The sequence below is a fragment of the Trichoderma asperellum genome, chromosome 6 (assembly GCF_020647865.1).
Source record: "Trichoderma asperellum chromosome 6, complete sequence".
In the NCBI taxonomy this organism is placed as follows: domain Eukaryota; kingdom Fungi; phylum Ascomycota; class Sordariomycetes; order Hypocreales; family Hypocreaceae; genus Trichoderma; species Trichoderma asperellum.
In genome coordinates this window covers 1,850,173-1,867,346 of record NC_089420.1, presented here as the reverse complement: position 1 = coordinate 1,867,346, position 17,174 = coordinate 1,850,173, and the positions used below count along the sequence as shown (strand labels likewise).

Sequence of the window (17,174 nt, the reverse complement as noted above, 5' to 3'; positions counted from 1 at the left end):
TAATACAAGGAGAAGCGGACCCAGTGGTCGCATTAACACTCCAATGCCTAAGCCCACTTGCCTCACGAGTATAAAATGTATTTCTTTACTATGGAGATACTATACCATCCTAAACAGATAAGTAAGTTTCACAACTTATACCGATCTTCCTTATTAAGTTTGGCCTGCGGGAATAGGTACATGTTTACTCGCAATAGAACTATACTATCGTGAACCATTGCAAGTCAACTCCTCGAGCCTCTAATGCTTCCGGTAATAGCCTTGGGTCAGAGTTCATTATTTCTCCAGTTATCTTGTTCTTAAAAAACTCAAGAATAATCGGGTCGTCTCCAGTTAAAGGCCTCCCCAAGTCTTCGAGTGATACCCTTTCCCATTCAGGATGATCTTCCAACCTGGGGTCTGACACTGCCAGCTCTCTTGTCTTTTGGTTGTAGTACCTATGCTCTATTCTAAAATCTTGATCCGGATGATCAAATATCTGAACTCGCCAAGGATATTTTAGACTTCCTAGAAGTGCCTGGCAGTCGTTTAAACCGTAAACAAATGATGATCCCATAAGTCGGAAATCTCCATCGTCGGTTCCGCGAAGGACAACGGGTGAGTTGCAACCAGGAATAACGCATATTATATCACCTAGCACTTTGTTAGTATATAAGGAGTTATTTAAAGCGGGACTATCTATCCTTGATTGCGATTTAGGCCTCTAATTTCGCTCACCTGGCTTACAGCCTCTTGGACCAAGGCCAATATACCCCTCCTCAGTCTCCATATAGACTCTTCTGCCACATCTTCCGGAAACCATGTCATCAAGGTAGTGACTGGAGTTGAGGATTTCTAAAGGTTCTGCCGACTCAGAGAATATATATCTCTTACAATAAGCTCTCCACTCCGCCAAAGTGGGCCACCCTTTGTCTGTTGGGTTACGCTCCCTCAAGTCGTTCTGCAAGAGTGTTCTAGCGAAGGCGTCTATAAGTGGCTCTCCAGTAACATAGGTTCCTGTGTATAAATCTTCCGGCTCCCACAAACGTATAGCAAACAAGGTAGCTTGTGGATGTAAAATAGCATATATCCCCACTTTCTTTACGGTCGCGCAGCGCAAACCCCTTACTCGGAATTTGCTAGAGTCTAAAAATTGGCAATCAAGCCGTGAATTCCCTGTGGTGAATTGCAAAAGTCCCGAGTAATACGCATGTCGTTTGCTGGACTTCAAATCCGGTACCCAACTAGGTACATTGTCAAAGTCTGATGTGCGATCTACAACATCGCAGCCAAAGATTTCCCACCGCTCGAGTAATTTTGTATCGGCAATAAAAGCATCCGCGTATGTCTTTGTAACTGGTTGCGTGTAATCTGGATTAGTCGCCGCAACAAAAGCTGAAGGCACCATTGCCATCAGACCGTACACTTCGTCATGCCCGTTGGAACATTCGCGGTGCGCAAAGCGACGAAATAAGTCGCTCAATGGCCGGCCTATGCCATTCAAAGTAGAACTAGTCACTTTTGAGAGGGAAAGACGCTCTTCTCCATGATTCGGTTTATCCTTTAAACATTCTGTAGCACGGCGGAAAAGAGACCATAACAGTGTCGCGTTGCCGACTTGAATGATGGCTAAGCGGTTTGCCAAGTGAATTTCTTGAGCCGTCCACACGCGAGTAAACCATGCTCTTAAAATTAGACATTCGATTGCTTTCCATTGAGCATCGCTGTATGGCAGACTATAGTCAATATCGTACCACATTGGCTCTTCAGCTCCAGGAGATGTCAACCGATAAGCATCCAGCGTTGTTTCAACCTGAGCACCTAAATATTCTAGCGTTGATATGGCAAGGTCACTGTCGTCTTTCTCTGGCCCAAGCCAAACAACAACTCGCGCTGCCAGGGAGTAGATATCGGCCATGCGGACCACTTGGGCGGCTTTCTCTGTGTTGTCATTTTGGTTGATACAAATAGCGTCGATCCAAAGTGTACGATGCTTAGAGGTATACCGTAGGTGTCGTAGAGCAGACTCGAGATTTTTACCAATAGAAAACGTGGCTACACTGGCGTTACCGATTGAAGAAGGCTTGATAAATGCGGTGCCGGGGTTGTTTGGCGTTCCCCACTGGTATGAAAGAGCCTCAAAAACAGCATCTTGCTCCCAAAATGTGCTATCAGGAGGCAGTTCATATAGAGCACGGTCTATGTGAGCATCGGGATGTTCCCATGTGGTTACAAAATCACCATTGCTGGATCCATCAGATTCACTATCTTGCGGGGCTTTACTACCATCTTCCGTTTCATCATCATCCTCACTTTCATCCTCTTCAGCGGGATCGTTGCAGAACAGATACCGGCCCTCGGGGGTTTCAAAAACCTCCCATCCCTTGGGTAATGTGCTCTGGAGCTGTGTTCGAGATAGGCGGGTGGGTTTTGACTCCTCTTTACGTGCATTCAAAGGTTGGTGAAAGATTGTTAGTAAAATATCATCGCAATATTGCTGAGCGGGGTGCAGCTGGATAAGGCGAATTTCAGAATCTTGTAGTGGGTGGTAATGATATGTGCTAAGTTCTGCAGACATGTTGGAATGTTCTCAATTTTCGAATCCGGGTAAATAGTGGATAATATCTTGAGTGAATAGGATGATATCCTCGCCAGCTGTTAGAATTACACCATTTTCTGATGGTAGATAATGCACACGTAGTTCAAATTCTGCAATAGAAATTTCGTCGACGTCTGTTCTAGACCCCTCCGTGCACTATTGGATGCAGGAGATTGGCTTGAATAAAGAACGATAAGCGCGCTTGGAAGCCAGTGATGCGGGGTATCGCAATATACATGCATTGTAAAGTCTGAGGAGAGTACCATTCATTAGTATTAGAATATGCAATGGCATTAATGGAGGATTCATACTAGCACATGTACGCGTAACGAGATTAGGAAGGTCCTTGATGCAGTGTTTAGTCGAGGAATTGTATCTCTATAAAAAGAACAATAGCTATGGCTTCTCAACATATCGTTCCATTCTGTTGAGTCAATGTAACTCAATCAATCATGGAGTTGATAGCCCGTCGTTGGTTAACGATCGCTTCATCATACTCGCATTGATGACTATTGCATTGGCATTGAATATGTCCCGCATGTAGAAAACAACCCACCTCACGTCAGTTGGTCATTCAAGGCAAACGCACAAATATTCGACTAGGAATAGAAAGAACAGTTGCCTTTCTGCTGAAATATTGCTAATGCCGGCAAATTTCCGCCGATTTGGTGTTTTTACCCCTGCTTCCCAAATCCTTCTCCCCACTTGCGTGTTTGCGGTTGGATATTTGCCATGTGAAGATGTATGTCTTCATTTTCCTTTTCAGTTATCGGGTCTCTTTAAAACATTCTTCTCCTTGAGCCCAATTTAGATTTACACCCGAGATGTAACCCCAGACTATTTTATCCCCAATTATTTGTTTTATATTTCTCTAAAGGGCCAGCTCGATGATTCTTCAAAGCGTCATACACAAGCTGCAAAGGCAAGCCTGATATCTGCTATCGTCTGTGTGTATCCTTCGTCATGGCCGACGCCGTCTCCAAAGACCATGTTGAGATCACAGCTGCTTCTAAACAGTTGTCTATGGAGAATGAGAAGGCTCAATCCGGCCCGCATGTTGCACACAGTCGCATCGTGCTGATCCCTCATCCTTCTGATGACCCCAGAGATCCATTGGTATGTTTTCATGTTTTATTTACAACTGGTTGCTTGTGGACGTCATTGATCTGTGTACATGCGACAATGATTCTCTTCGACCAGTCGGATTCACACATTAAGCTTACTTGATAACCAATCAAGAATTGGACGATATTCAGAAAAGGCAGAGTGCTCGCCGCCCTCTGCTTGGCTTGCTTCTGCGGCTTCACAAGCGCACTCGCGTCGCAGCTCGAAATTGGCCCGCTCTCGACTCTCTATCATCAGGCTCCGACGGCCATTTCCTACCAGAATTCATCAGCCAATGCCGGTATGGTAATTGGTGGCATATTCTTCTATGTGCTATCCTTCATCTTCGGCCGCCCTTCAATCTTTTTCTGGTCGCTCCTCGGCCTCATTGGCTCAGATTTATGGTCTTCTTACATGACAAAAGACGACCAATTCAACATTTTCATAGTGTCGCGCGGTTTTGCTGGTTTCTTTGGCACCGCCGTGGGTGTGCTCGGTCCACGCATGCTCATTGATATGTTCTTCCTTCACCAACGTGGACGCGCATTTACCATCTTCCACTTCTTCTTCGACTTTGGCACCGCAGCCGGCCCCTCGCTTTGCTCCTTTGTCGTACAAGGTGCTGGCAACGTGCAGTGGGCTTTCTGGTTCATTGCTATCGTCACAGGCTTCGCGGCCCTTCTCGTCTTCCTGTTCGTCGAGGACACTACCTGGGATCGCACTCCTGGAGCAATTAACAACCCACTGCCCGAAGGCTTCATTGCCAATCGCATTGCGACTTTCTTACCCGGCACTCGTATCGTCCCCCGGAAGTCTGTCGGCGAGCTGGCCCGGATTGCCAGCGTCCCCTTCAAGATCGCTGCTACGCCTGTCAGTTTGATGCTTGGCATATTCACTCTATTCAGCTTTGGTTTCTCAGTTGCAATGAACTCGCTTACCCCTGTGTGGCTACAAAAGCCTGTCAAAGCTGGCGGGTATGGCTTTACGCCCATTCAAAACGCACTCTGTGAGTAACCTAGTTATCTTGTTCATTCTCTCTATAAAAAGTTTACGGGTTACTGACCTTTTCTCTTTCCAATAATAGTCCAATTTTCACACTGGACCGGCGTAGCTCTCGCATTTGTTTACGGCCAGGCCCTTGCCGACCGCTTGCCATTATGGCTTGCAGCACGTTTTAACAATGGGACTTGGAAGCCAGAGTATCGCTTACACGCTCTGTGGCTTCCTGCGCTTGTATGTAATTGCATAGGCATCGGTCTGTTTGGCTATGCTTTGCAGTATCATACATCGTGGGGCGTACTAGCATTCGGATCCATCCTAGTTATCTACGCATCCATGTGTATTACGCCCATCACAGTCAATTATCTGTCTGAGTGCTTCACCAACAACGTTGAGGAGGCGGCCATCGTTCTCAACACATTCCGTATCGCCTTTGGTCTTTCTGTTGCGTTTTACATAACTCCTTGGGTCGATGCCATGGGCATTGGATGGACATATGGGCTGATGGCTTTCATCATGATCTTCAGCTGGCTCTTCGTCTTGGTGCTCATGTGGAAGGGTCATCAAATACGCCAAATTGACCCATTTGGCCTTATTTCGACCGAGGAAGGTAAACACGTCCTTATCGATGAAGAGTCAGTATAGGACGAGACTCAAGTGACATTTGATGCATCCATGTAAGGGTGGTCATTTAGGCAAGGCAACCTTTCACAAGGACCATATAAATAGATCAGGGATGGGAGAAAATGGAAGTATTATAGGATCACTGCTTCGATGCTACGACTTGCTTCTCATTTCCTACTCATTATTACGGATTATCTTCTATGCTCAAAATATAGAATTCCAGCACATATTTAAAAATAGAAGTTTTCTTTTGCCCTAATCTGACTATCAATATGCTTTATAGTTTATCCAAGCAGCAGCTGTTATGGACTTTTAACTTTGCTAGAATCTATAAACCCATTCTTCTTTTTCTAACTACGTATTTTTAACGCTCAGTGCTTCGGGTACAGCGTAGAATCGGAAACTTCAACCACCCACAGCTCCCACGCACGTTTAGCCGTCGTAGCCACAGACGCAGTGCGCTCCCGAGCCTCATCATCATTTAGCAAGCGCAAGTTTCGCATAGAACCACCAACGGCAGCAATTAGCCCAACGGCGGCGCTTTGAATGGCAGCATTCTTCTGCGTGTAGATGGCATAGAAGACGGCGAGTTCGATGGACTTGGCCGCAACAGTGTAGCCGTGGCCACGCATCAGCGTGACTTTGTTGTCGCCGTCAAAGCGCCTGGCCAAGGCTTCGCCCATGTACGTATTGCGCACCAGCAGATCCGGCACATTGGGCGCGACAACATCGTTGGCCGAGTCGTGGACCGGCACGCCATTAGGATTCAGAAAGCCGGCCATGTGATAGCACGGTTTGAGCAGTACGCCCGAGATCGTGAAGGGGATCACCGACTCGGCATGGCTGTGCACCACGGCATTGATGTCCGGAAAGCGGCGATAAATCTCGGAGTGGATGTAGCGTTCAATGTAGCCTTGCGCTGCGTTGGGGTTGGTCGGCTCTCCGTCTGAAACGCGATATTCGATCAGATCTGCCTCGGTAGCGATCAGTGCTGGTGCGATGCTACATGCCATAAAAAAGAGAGACGAGTCTGTGGGATGGCGGAAGGACAGATGGCCGTATGCATCGAGCACATTGTGAAAGTGCAAGATGTGGCTCCCGTGTATAGACTTGCTGTAGTGGGTCTGAAGCAGCTTGGTGTCAGCCATGGTTGTCTTATCTCTGAAGCAAATAAGCTGGGATTCTAAGCTGAAACAATTCGTTACTGACTACAAAAGATTGGGTTGTGAGTTCGGCGTAGGCAATCTTGGGCAAATGCGGAGTAACAACAGCGCCGACGCATTAAAGCCTCATATGAGGAAACATACTCCCAAAGATTGGTAAAGTGTGTAAACTCCATCGAAAGCCGCTTCATAGACAAATAATTACTGGAGACTGGATAATTTTGCCGTTCAAGTGATTCATATTTCCGTGACTACAGATATCTATGACCTGAGTCCAGTGGCCGGACTTCTTACTACCCTAAACAGCTATCCCTCTTTTAATGCTGGTGAGTAGCAGTTTACTTCAGCCGGGTTTCCGTAGAATCTTATTAAATTTCTTAGCTTTGAGCCCGAAATTATTATATTTTTGCAAATTTTGAGCTATGTGAGTGCTAAATTTCTTCTAACCGTAGAAGATGTCGCCTTCGTTATAGGTTTAACATTGGGAGGGCGGCATAAGCCAGCTACCTATAACTTCTCCACCCTGAACTTAGTGAGCTAGTTAGTCTGAGCGAAACATCCCGTTTCCACGGAGTAGATCTGATCATAACAGCCCTGTACGGCAGTGGAGACATAGAATCTGGCATGAATTAGCCAAAGGCCCTGCTAGAGAGCATTAGCTCCATGGCTTGCTTAGCAGGATTGCGATTCCTCGCTCGCCTGGAAAGATACTGCAAGTTGTGCCACGATATATGCGATTAGTCGAAGCACAGTGATGGACGACACTCGATAGAATAGCCATGCACTTGTCGTAAATATACAGATGTATCACATTTCTCATTCACTTCACAAACACTACAAAGAAATCTTTATTAAAAAACACGTTTCGGTCCAAAAGCCAGCACGGCTCCCGTGCCGTGTGTGGGGCCGTGCCAAAGTTCGGCTCCGGGCCGGAACCAGTACAATAATCTAGACTAAAGACTTGGCATCACAGGGAGGGGTCTGTTGACTAATTGGAAAAAAAAAAAGAGTTAACTTGGAGTCTTTATGGATTCTGACAAGTACGGTACGCGCACGCACAGATGCCATGGTGTCAGCCTGGCCAGACACAAGTTCACATTCTCCAAAGATGACGCCATTGCTGCCCGCGTTGCAAGTGTAAGAAGATTCCACATACTCAGCATTCATCAAGTCAGCCACGAATCAAATAATCACCCTTTCAAACAATGTCAAAGAAAACTAATTTTTAAATAAATAATCAAAACAATTGAATAATAAACAGGAGAACAATAATAATAAGAATCATGGCGAGGCCAAGAAAACAAGCTTCCCCAAAAAGGCGAGGAGAAACATTCATCACCCCGCACAAAAACCGCCCGCAAGAGGTAGCAGCCAATTTCTTGCTTTATAAGCCGCACCACCAAAACGGCAAGCCCGCAGATACATACCGAATTAGTGGGAACAAGAGATCCAGATTTATCAGCGATTCCCCGTCCCTATCCGTCCATCTTTATACCGTTGTAAACAAATATTGGAGATTTGTCTTGCGCCATTCGTCGCTTTATCATCGTCATCCTCATACATCATATATATAATCCGCACACTACTCCTATTCACTCTACCTCAACTATACCATTGCCCTCTCTCTCCTCACTCGCCCCTCCCTCACTCATCCAACATATATATACACATCTCATCTCATATATACCCTCACTCAACACTCACTAACAAACAAAAAAAATATAATGGCCCCTCCCCCCTTCTTCGCAGTCATCTCCGGCGTAGGCTCCGGCACAGGCGCCGCCCTCGCCCGCCGCTTCGCCAAGTCCTACGCCGTCGTCCTCCTCTCCCGCAAGCCCTCCAGCTACGAGCCCATCGTCGCCGATATCAAGGCCAGCGGCGGCACCGCCATTGGCATCACCGCCGACGCCACCGACCCGGCCGCCACCGACGCCGCCTTCGCCCAAATCGCAAAGGAGCTGCCCGGATCGAAGCTCGCCGCGGCCGTGTACAACGGCGGCAGCGGAATGGCCCGGAAGCCGTTTTTGGAGCTGACGCTGGAGAATCTGGATGTTAGCCTTCAGGGCGCTGCGTAAGTTTCGAAATGCCCATTTATGCTATTCTATTAAAGTCATGTGTAACTGACAATCTACCAAACAGCAAGGGCCTCTTCATCTTTGCTCAAAAGACGCTCCCTCTCCTCCTTGAGTCTGTCGACTCTTCTCCTAACCCCCCTTCTCTCCTCGTCACTGGCGCTACCGCCTCTGTCCGCGGTTCTGCCTTCTTCGGCACATTTGCCGCTGGTAAATTTGCCCAGCGTGCCCTCACCCAGTCTCTGGCGCGCGAGTATGGTCCCAAGGGCGTGCATGTGGCCCTGGCTGTCATTGATGGCGGCATCGATACACCCTGGGGCAAGGGTGTAGTTTTCAACAACGGTGTGGAGGATGGCAAGATCAGCCCTGATGCCGTAAGTTATTTTTCTTTTCTTTTTTTAAACCTCAGTTTGTGTTTTCACTGTTCGGCTAACAGGTGTAATTCAGATTGCCGAGAGTTACTGGCACCTACACTCACAGCACAGATCTGCCTTCACTCAGGAGCTGGATATCCGCCCATATGTGGAAAAGTTTTAAAGACATTATAGCGTTCGTGATATAACTTAATAATACAAGTAAAATTGAAACAGTAACTCTTTTATACTATTCATCTCGTAGGATATGTGTGTCCCCAGTTGGCCATTAACCCCTGCTGAAAGAGCGTCATCACTCGGCGTGCCGTTAGAGCTAAGCACCGTCATACTTCATAAATCGTTGTCCAAAGCCCATTTGGGCGATTCCTATCCTTTTAATATAATAGCACATGTAAACTGTAGCGGTATCAAAAATTAAGAGAAGAAAAAGAAGGAGAAACAAGGTACTAGAAATAAGAGAGGAAAAACATGAAGAAAATGAAAAGAGTAAAAGAAAGTCCTTGCAGCGGCGCTGTTACATTATATCTCAGATTCCACATCTGGCGTCCGCCCATTCAAGGCCCCCATCTTCTTGACTTTACGGACTGCATACTTGGCTTCATCTTTGGCAAACCGTGCATTGCGCATGGGAAGCCACTGCATCAGCCCACGTTGCTTGCGGTGTAAATCACGGCTCTTCTCTTTGTAATTCTTGTACGCCTTGATGGGGTTCTTACTCCCAGTGCTGGCGTTACTCTTTCTTGAAGTGTTAGTCCCTGCTGATTCCAACGAATGGCGGTCTTCGCTACCTTCAGACGGTGCTGAGCCGTAGGTTGGGTCCGTTTCTGTCCTTCTCATTCCGATAGCCCCATCCCCATCTTCGTCGTCATCATCATTCTCGTCCGTGTCTATCTCAAAGTGCTCGTGACCTTCAGTGTCCGCGCTGGACATGTGCTGGTTCATCAAGTCTTGCGGATCTTGGCCAAATGCTCCGGTCCAATCAGTACCATCTTTTGCAAGCCAGCGATCTTTGTCTTTCTCGTCAGCATGTGCAAGTACATCTCGGCCTTGCGTTAAGGATTCATCATGCAGCTTCTGCACCAACTCGGGAACTTCGGGCTGGACTTCTTGCTGTCGTACGCCCTCCGCATAACACGCCTCCCAAGTTTCAATCGTTTCCCGAGAGTCGCTGTCGCTAACAAACCTAATATGATCCATGTCTGTACCAGCAGAAAAGCGACCTCTGAATCGAACGCGTCCAACCTCCTTAATATCCAAATCAGGGATAGAAGCAAAGTTCTCCTCGGTGATATAGTTTTGAGATAGTCGTAAGGGATTGTTGCACTTCCATAGCGGAATGTCGAATTCTCGCTCTTGGTTGTCGACCAGCTCCAGCAGCCACAACGCGGCAAACGCATCAGGCCCCCTCTTACCGGCGGGATGAAATTCAATGAAAACTGGTGATTTATATCTGAATCGTACCGGTAGTCGAAGCTTCTTGCCGCCTTCAGGAACGCCAATGTTGAACACCATGCTATCTCCTTCACGGACAGAGTGATCCCTCTTCACATTGGCAGTAGAGCCTCCAGTGCGTAGCCGGAGCCGAACGTGGCTAGCTGGCGCATAATTAGAAGCTACGATTGTATCGGAAACAAACTCAAACGATCCTATATCCCAGCCCAGCTGTGGGGGTGGCAGCCTGAGCTCAACAGACCGGAAGAGTAGGGAGATACGGATGCGGCCGAAGCCGATACCTCCATCAAGAGGATACCATCGTGTTACCTCACTGTTGGTTTGCATGATATCGGATAGCTTTAGGGGAACCACTCCGATTATCGGATCGTGCTCTCTATTGCGAGAGTCTCGAACAGCAACGGTAACAATGCAAGAGCGCCAATCCCGGACAAACTTCTCAGTGCCTGCATTGAAGATTGGCTGTGATGACACTACTTTGGTTCGTGTCTTGTAAATCAAATCATCATTGATAAGTATGGTGCAGTAGGAGCTTGGCAGTTTCTTGCCTTGCTCTTCCTTGACTTCACCGGCTTCTGGCCTTGCAGGCTCATACTCTCTGCCTTTGCGGTTTCCATTGGAGCCTTTGACGTTAGCTAGCTCCAAGCCCACAATCTGATGGACAACAACGCTGAGGATACCCGATGGCCAAAGAGGATCAGGTGGAGTGTGGACCGCGGCGTCCTCCTCCTCGTTTTGGATGGTGCCCCATTCGTCATGAAATTCGGGTTTGTCGCCAAGCTCTTTTACCACATTAACGTTGTGGCCATCAGTGCGAAGCGCTTTACGGAACTGCGTCTTGCCGAAAAATCCAACTTCCCAATGGAGTTCACCAGGCATAACGGTGTCAGGTTTGAGTCCGCTCAGCGTAGACACATGCTGGAACATCTTTCCGGGGTGCTGGATGAGCTCCTGGATGCTTAGTTCAATTTTTCCAACTTCATCATCAGCAGACGATCGATCACTATCCCAAAGCTCCACTGATAGCTGCTCATCAGCTTTGATGAGGTCACTGGTAACTAGTAAGCCGCAGGTCTCTTCGAAGACAGGATTGAGATTGTCTTGTATGACTCGGGTACAGAATTGAGGCTTCCCAAACTTGCTCCAGCTAATAGTGATGTACGGATCGGAACCTCCACCCTTGCTACCACGCTGGTCTTGCTTGCTGAGGCCAGTAGCTTTGTGGATTCTGATGAAGATGACGCCAAATGCTTCCGTCTCCTTCTTGATGTCGTCTCCTTGCAGCATCTTGCTCATATCCAGAGTCAAGCTCTTGGGAGCAACATACATGGAGGCTGTAGCCTTGATGGCCCAATTTACGAAATTAGAGATGAGGGGTAAATTCAAAATGTTGACGCCTCTTTGAAGCATTGGAGTACAGCCGGCTTGCACTTTGGGAATACCCATCAACGTTATCGTCATAGTCTTCAAGAATGGAGGCTCAGGGCTAAGCTGCAGTCGAACACGTGCGGTACAAACGAGACCAATCAGCTCAACCCATATCGGAAGAGGGACTCCGAAAAGACCTTTGATTCCGAGGTAAAACACAAGCTGCATGCCCATGTTGCGGGCTTTGGAGGCGATATCAGCTCCAGAAGGCTTTGCATGGTACCCGATCGAAACTTCCATGTTGTAGAATGCCCCGGCTTGGGAGACAGCCGCGAGTTCGTCTTCGTCCATTGTCTTTTCATTCTCCTTGTGTATTTCGTCCTTGATATCCTGGACATGAGAATCGGGGAGGGCTCTCATATTGAGGATTCGAATAGGATTGCTGCCCTGGGAAATATCGGCAACTCGCACGTGCTCAATAACACCAGGAACAGATGCTGCCATGACGTCTTCAATGCTGTTTGGAATTTAGCCAGGGACTTTTGCTTAGTACAAGAGCAAACGGGAAGCTGTTACTCACGTATCTGCAACACCAGCGAACATTTCAGGATTAATCATACCCCAAAAAACGCCAATCGCAGTATTCATCCACTCAACAGACTCCGGGATCAGGTTGATGGTGGCGGTTTCACCACGTTCCTGCTCACTAGACCACTCCAAGTCTCGTCCTTTTCGGATCAAATCCTGCACCCACAGGTGGACGCCAGAAGTGACGCAGATGGCCAGGGGGATCAGACCAAGCAGTCGACCGCCAAACAACCTCCCAAAGAAGACAATACCCATGAAAATTCCAGCACATAGGAGATTTGACCGCATCTCAAGGGCGGTAAACATTGGTTCATAGCTGACTGATGGAGTTTTGTAAAACAAGACGGACGTCTTTTCACTGCGAATAGGCACATCGGAAGTTGACCCCTCTTGAATTGGGTCGGGAGGCGCAGTCACATCCTGAGCATAGCGATATTCTTCTCCAGATTGTTGAGATGAGGTGGCTATTGTGGCATGTTTACCCAAGTTCCCGTTGGGAACAGACATCTGCTCTAATTGTTAGTAACAATAACGCTTTTATAACGTATGAGGCCGACGTGGTAATTCGTACTTGCGGGTTTTCCACTGCTTCTTCAAAGTCCATGTCGGCATCGCGAATCTCAACATCTTTTCCCGTCACTGGATCGCGCACTTTGCGAGTGCCCTTTTTCTCGAGGAGCTCATTGCGATGAATCTTGACATCTGGATTACGCTTATTGCGCCTTAGCTCGGCATCGATCTCGGCGTCTCGCTGCTTTTTTTCAGAGTCAAGGCGTTGCATAAACTCCTGGATATTGGGCACCCGGTTGGTGGCACTGTAGTGCTGCCCAGAGGGCATGGCATGGTCGTCGACATTCATGGCGCCGACATGCAGTGTTTGTCTTGGTGTGAGAGTATAAGAAAGTGTAAGCGGCAAGCCCACGATTCACTCATCCAGGCAATGGGTTTGAGGAGGAGAAAAGAAGATGGCTGTTGATAAATGCCAAGCTAGGTAGAATCCAGTTATGCTGACGACGAGCAGCAGGCCCAACCACTACCGTGGGCAAGATCAGATGCCAGCGCGGGGGAACAGCTTTGGCCAGAGCCGCAGTCAAGAGCAGTGAACAGACGGACGAAAGTCAATTTCAATCGCTGCCATCCGACCAGCTATATTGTGTAGCCGGCCGTGCCGTGGCAAACACCGACACCAGCTGTCAGAGCGCAAACCGGATCTGCGAGCGCTCTTCGATGACGTACAGTGATGCGAGCCAGCCTGCTTAGATTGCCAGCTAAGGAAGCGCATCAGTCAAGTTGGTGGGGATCTAGCTTCCAGCTCGCTCGAGGCAGCAGATGCGGTCCTTGCTCGATATGAGGCTGATAAATTGTCTTGGCCATGATTATTCGCTTTCGCTCCGTCCTCGCGCTTTCGTCATACTGGCGATGGAGGCTGCAGCATTTGAGGCGCTGCCAGATAAGCATGAGGGCGATCTGGGGGGTTCTTGCACGTGGCCTTGCAGCTCTTGTCCCGCAACAGCGAGAGACGCGTGTTGGCCATCGATGATATATTCGGTCTCAGACGAAATCGCTCGGTAGCAGCGCGACGCAAAAATCATGCCATCAACGAGCTCCAGCGCGACGATCGCCCAGCTGGAGATCTTGGAAATGCGGCTGGAAGGAAGGGATCGTCTGCCGATTGCGTAGATGGCGCAGCTGCCCGCAAGTGGGGAGCAAGAACCTGCTTTGCCAAGCTAAGCCACAATGAACAAGGATGTGGAGCTCTCTTGATTGTAGCGGGACTTTCAGCTGTCAAATGCCCCGTTATGCTCTGGAGCTCCTATGCTTTTTTTCTCCTTTTCTTTCTGCGTGTCTTGTCTCATTCTTTGGATGCAAACATGAAGCATAGAGCTATCAGGTAAATAGAGTGCTGGGGAAGAAAAAAATTTTTTTAAAAAAAATTTAATAATAATAAAATAAAATAAAATAAAATAAAAAATAACTGCCGAAACCTTCCATCATAGACCTTGGATAGGAAATTAATTCAGCAGCAGTCTCACCAGTGCCCAACGCAGCATAAGTGCATGCAACCAACCACTCAGCTTGCAGGCCCTGACGGCACGATGATCGCGATAATCACGATGCCAAGACATCCATCATAAACTCCTCAGCACCTTAAACTCCTAGCAACACCCAATGCAGACGCCCACAGCGCAAGACAGCACTAAACAGGAGATAGAGGAAAGGACTCCGGCTTTATTGGAGCTCTTATCGCAAGCCCGCTCCAGCAGCCGCGCCAAGATGCTTCCTTTTCATGACTCCCTCCAGCTATCAAAAAGGCGAAGAGCAGGGATTGCGTCCGATCAGATGAATGGCTAGCGAGAGCTTGGCAATGACTAAGCCGGAGCTCTCCGTCCGCTGCGATCATCGTGCAGTCAACATTACCTCGTCGAGGTGGGTTTGACTCCTGATGGAATGCCCTCCCCCACATAGGTACTTGAATCAGTAGAATAACCACCAAATAGAGTTAATGCAGCGCCTGTAAAAGAAGATTCGCAGTTCAGTTTGCATAGGAAGGAAATACAGTACAAGATCTCAATGCGGTAGATTTCAGCACCGGCTGCAGATGAACAAGAAACGCGTCGGTGGTATTTTATATGAAAAGACCCAACAAGAATACACAATGCTAGCTATATCAGAGCCAATTATGCCAAATCCGTACATATCCATACATATTTTCCCTAATCCCGCCGTTGATGATGATAACAATACCCTTTCCCAATCTAATACTATGCCCTTAATTCGGCCCACCCAGCCCTAAAAGCTCATCGACTTGAATAGCCGCTTCAATGCTGCGTTGTAATACCGACACCTCCTCACCACTCAGCCACCTAACTCTTTCATCCACCATGCAGCTCATGTCCTTTTTCCCGCCTTTTTTCCATTTGCCATCCATCATCCAGTATATCGGAACTTCATAGCCATGCGGATCTGCCAGCTTGTTCTTGAGTAGGCTGCCGTTATACCAGAGCAGCTTGTCCTTCTCGTCCACATGCGCAATAACGAAGCTGCACACGGTATTGTTCTCTTTGTTGTCCTCTTTTCCCCATCCAAGAATCGATCCGTAGTGCTTCTCAAATTCATACTTGGATCCGGCAAGTTCCAGTCCAAGCCACCAAGTCTCCTTGTCTCCATAAGTGATCTTGTATGACACTTCATCTCGAACAGCATAGGTGTTTTGCCAGGCTATGTGAAGCAGACCAACCAAAACCTCGGGCCGGGACTTGTCGAGAACGACGACTCCTGAGTCGCATTCCTCTGCGTAATCTTCGGTCCAGACTAGGGATTTGTTCATCGCCGGCGACGGCTCCTTGATTTGGTCTTTCCACCACTTGTGTCTGTCTTGGAACCCATGTTGCCACAGCAGCCGGTCGTGAAATAAGTAGGCTCCATTGTTGATGTAGGCATGCTGTTCAAACAGGGCATCGGGCGACTGTAAAAATACGGCATCCGCGTCGAGTACGATGACTTCTTCGAATCTGGATGCTAGAGCTGCAAATGACTTGATGGCCCAACCCCCTCTTCGCAACTGCAGAGTGGAATCATCAAAAACAGTCCATACATCCAGGAACTCTGTGCTGTGTGTTTTATCGAGCGATGAGAGGGCGTCGCGACGGTGTTTTGGCAGGTCGTTCTCCCCGGCATAGGCGACTTGGATAGGCAGAGTACAACCGAGAACATCTCTGAGAGAAGCAATCAAGTGTCCCGCAAATCTTGCTGATGAATCACTCCCCCCAGCAGAGATTACAATTCCCTTTGACCCTTTGGTGAAGGAGCTCCGTAAGTCGCCAAGGGGCGCTGTGCTGTCTTGCTTAGTGTCCGGCGGCTGGAGAAAGGGAAAGAGAGAGATGGCAGTCTCGTCAATGGCGTTGACGAGCATGTGTCTATCTTCCTCTGGAAGCTCAGATCCCCATCGACTATCAAGGATGGTAATCCATTGACTCAAATTCCTCGATCGTTGACCAACCTCCCAAAACTTGTCTTTGAAGGGAGGCTCGATGGGGTGCCTGCGATACTTGTTCGATGTTCTCAGAATAGAATTGAGGGATACATTAGTCGTGTCTGGGTCGTAAATTGCTTCCAAAATAGCATCGCCGGCGCCGTTTATGATGAAAAAGTAATAAAGTGCAAATGCAGTAGCAATAAACAAGGCTCCCACCACTCTCGGCCGGCGATGGAAATAGCCGCCAAAATGGGCGACACTCAGGTTGCCAGACATCATGGCATATGAAGAATAGGAAAAAATACAGACGATGACAGAGCCATCTAAAAACAACACAAATAGATCGTATCAAGAGTACGTGTACTCCACAGATAAGATGCTAGATCTAAAGAAACAACCCCCTGATCTATATAGAACGGGCATTTCCAGTCTGGAGTGCCAAGAGAAGAACGAACATGAAACGGGACTTCGGACTACGCAGTACGAGCGAAGGATCTTTTCGTGAATACACGTACCATTTGCAATGCTACTTCGTCATGGCTTACGCGCGCCACAGAAAGGGTGTTGCCGGTTGGCCCGTCTCCTTACTAGTGTGGTCTTTTGTAAACTCAAACTGTCTCCCAATTCCTGCGTATATTTCCGTAACCTTGTATATTCCCGCTCCTGTGGCTGCAGCAACCCGGGGCCTATTGCGTCTGCCGTCAGCTTCTGTTTATTCAATAACGTTAATACCTTAACTTATTCTTATTTATGATTTTTCTTCTACGCACTTTTGATTTCACGAGCTGCCAGAATGGGCGTGCTGGTCTAGCAAACTCAGCTCGTCCGCAGCCTGTCTGTCGGCTTACATCCTAGATGGCTGCGCACTGCGCCACG

At 48.1% G+C, this 17,174-nt stretch overlaps 6 protein-coding genes across 6 annotated transcripts; 2 read left to right on the top strand and 4 right to left on the bottom strand.

Moving 5' to 3' along the window:
• Positions 1-51: 51 nt before the first annotated feature.
• Positions 52-2,770, bottom strand: TrAFT101_010059 (uncharacterized protein). Its single transcript, XM_024910965.2, has 2 exons — positions 718-2,770; positions 52-633 (listed from the first exon to the last, which is right to left on the bottom strand). The coding sequence occupies exons 1-2, from the start codon at positions 2,555-2,557 to the stop codon at positions 200-202; spliced, it is 2,274 nt and encodes a 757-aa protein (XP_024761004.2). The 5' UTR covers positions 2,558-2,770; the 3' UTR covers positions 52-199.
• Positions 2,771-3,120: 350 nt separating this feature from the next.
• Positions 3,121-5,561, top strand: TrAFT101_010058 (uncharacterized protein). The gene is made up of 3 exons (XM_024905172.2): positions 3,121-3,694; positions 3,818-4,688; positions 4,767-5,561. The coding sequence occupies exons 1-3, from the start codon at positions 3,542-3,544 to the stop codon at positions 5,324-5,326; spliced, it is 1,584 nt and encodes a 527-aa protein (XP_024761005.2). The 5' UTR covers positions 3,121-3,541; the 3' UTR covers positions 5,327-5,561.
• Positions 5,494-6,501, bottom strand: TrAFT101_010057 (uncharacterized protein). The gene has a single exon (XM_024908028.2). It carries the CDS (start codon positions 6,451-6,453, stop codon positions 5,677-5,679), a length of 777 nt encoding a protein of 258 aa, XP_024761006.1. The 5' UTR covers positions 6,454-6,501; the 3' UTR covers positions 5,494-5,676.
• A 1,131-nt stretch (positions 6,502-7,632) lies between these two features.
• Positions 7,633-9,186, top strand: TrAFT101_010056 (uncharacterized protein). The gene is made up of 3 exons (XM_024908029.2): positions 7,633-8,539; positions 8,608-8,914; positions 8,988-9,186. Exons 1-3 carry the CDS (start codon positions 8,193-8,195, stop codon positions 9,075-9,077), a joined length of 744 nt encoding a protein of 247 aa, XP_024761007.1. The 5' UTR covers positions 7,633-8,192; the 3' UTR covers positions 9,078-9,186.
• On the bottom strand, positions 8,888-13,969 carry TrAFT101_010055 (uncharacterized protein). Its single transcript, XM_024906512.2, has 3 exons — positions 12,894-13,969; positions 12,315-12,829; positions 8,888-12,251 (listed from the first exon to the last, which is right to left on the bottom strand). The coding sequence occupies exons 1-3, from the start codon at positions 13,179-13,181 to the stop codon at positions 9,434-9,436; spliced, it is 3,621 nt and encodes a 1,206-aa protein (XP_024761008.2). The 5' UTR covers positions 13,182-13,969; the 3' UTR covers positions 8,888-9,433.
• Positions 13,970-14,933: 964 nt separating this feature from the next.
• On the bottom strand, positions 14,934-16,733 carry TrAFT101_010054 (uncharacterized protein). Its single transcript, XM_024908030.2, has one exon. It carries the CDS (start codon positions 16,575-16,577, stop codon positions 15,093-15,095), a length of 1,485 nt encoding a protein of 494 aa, XP_024761009.1. The 5' UTR covers positions 16,578-16,733; the 3' UTR covers positions 14,934-15,092.
• Positions 16,734-17,174: the final 441 nt, after the last annotated feature.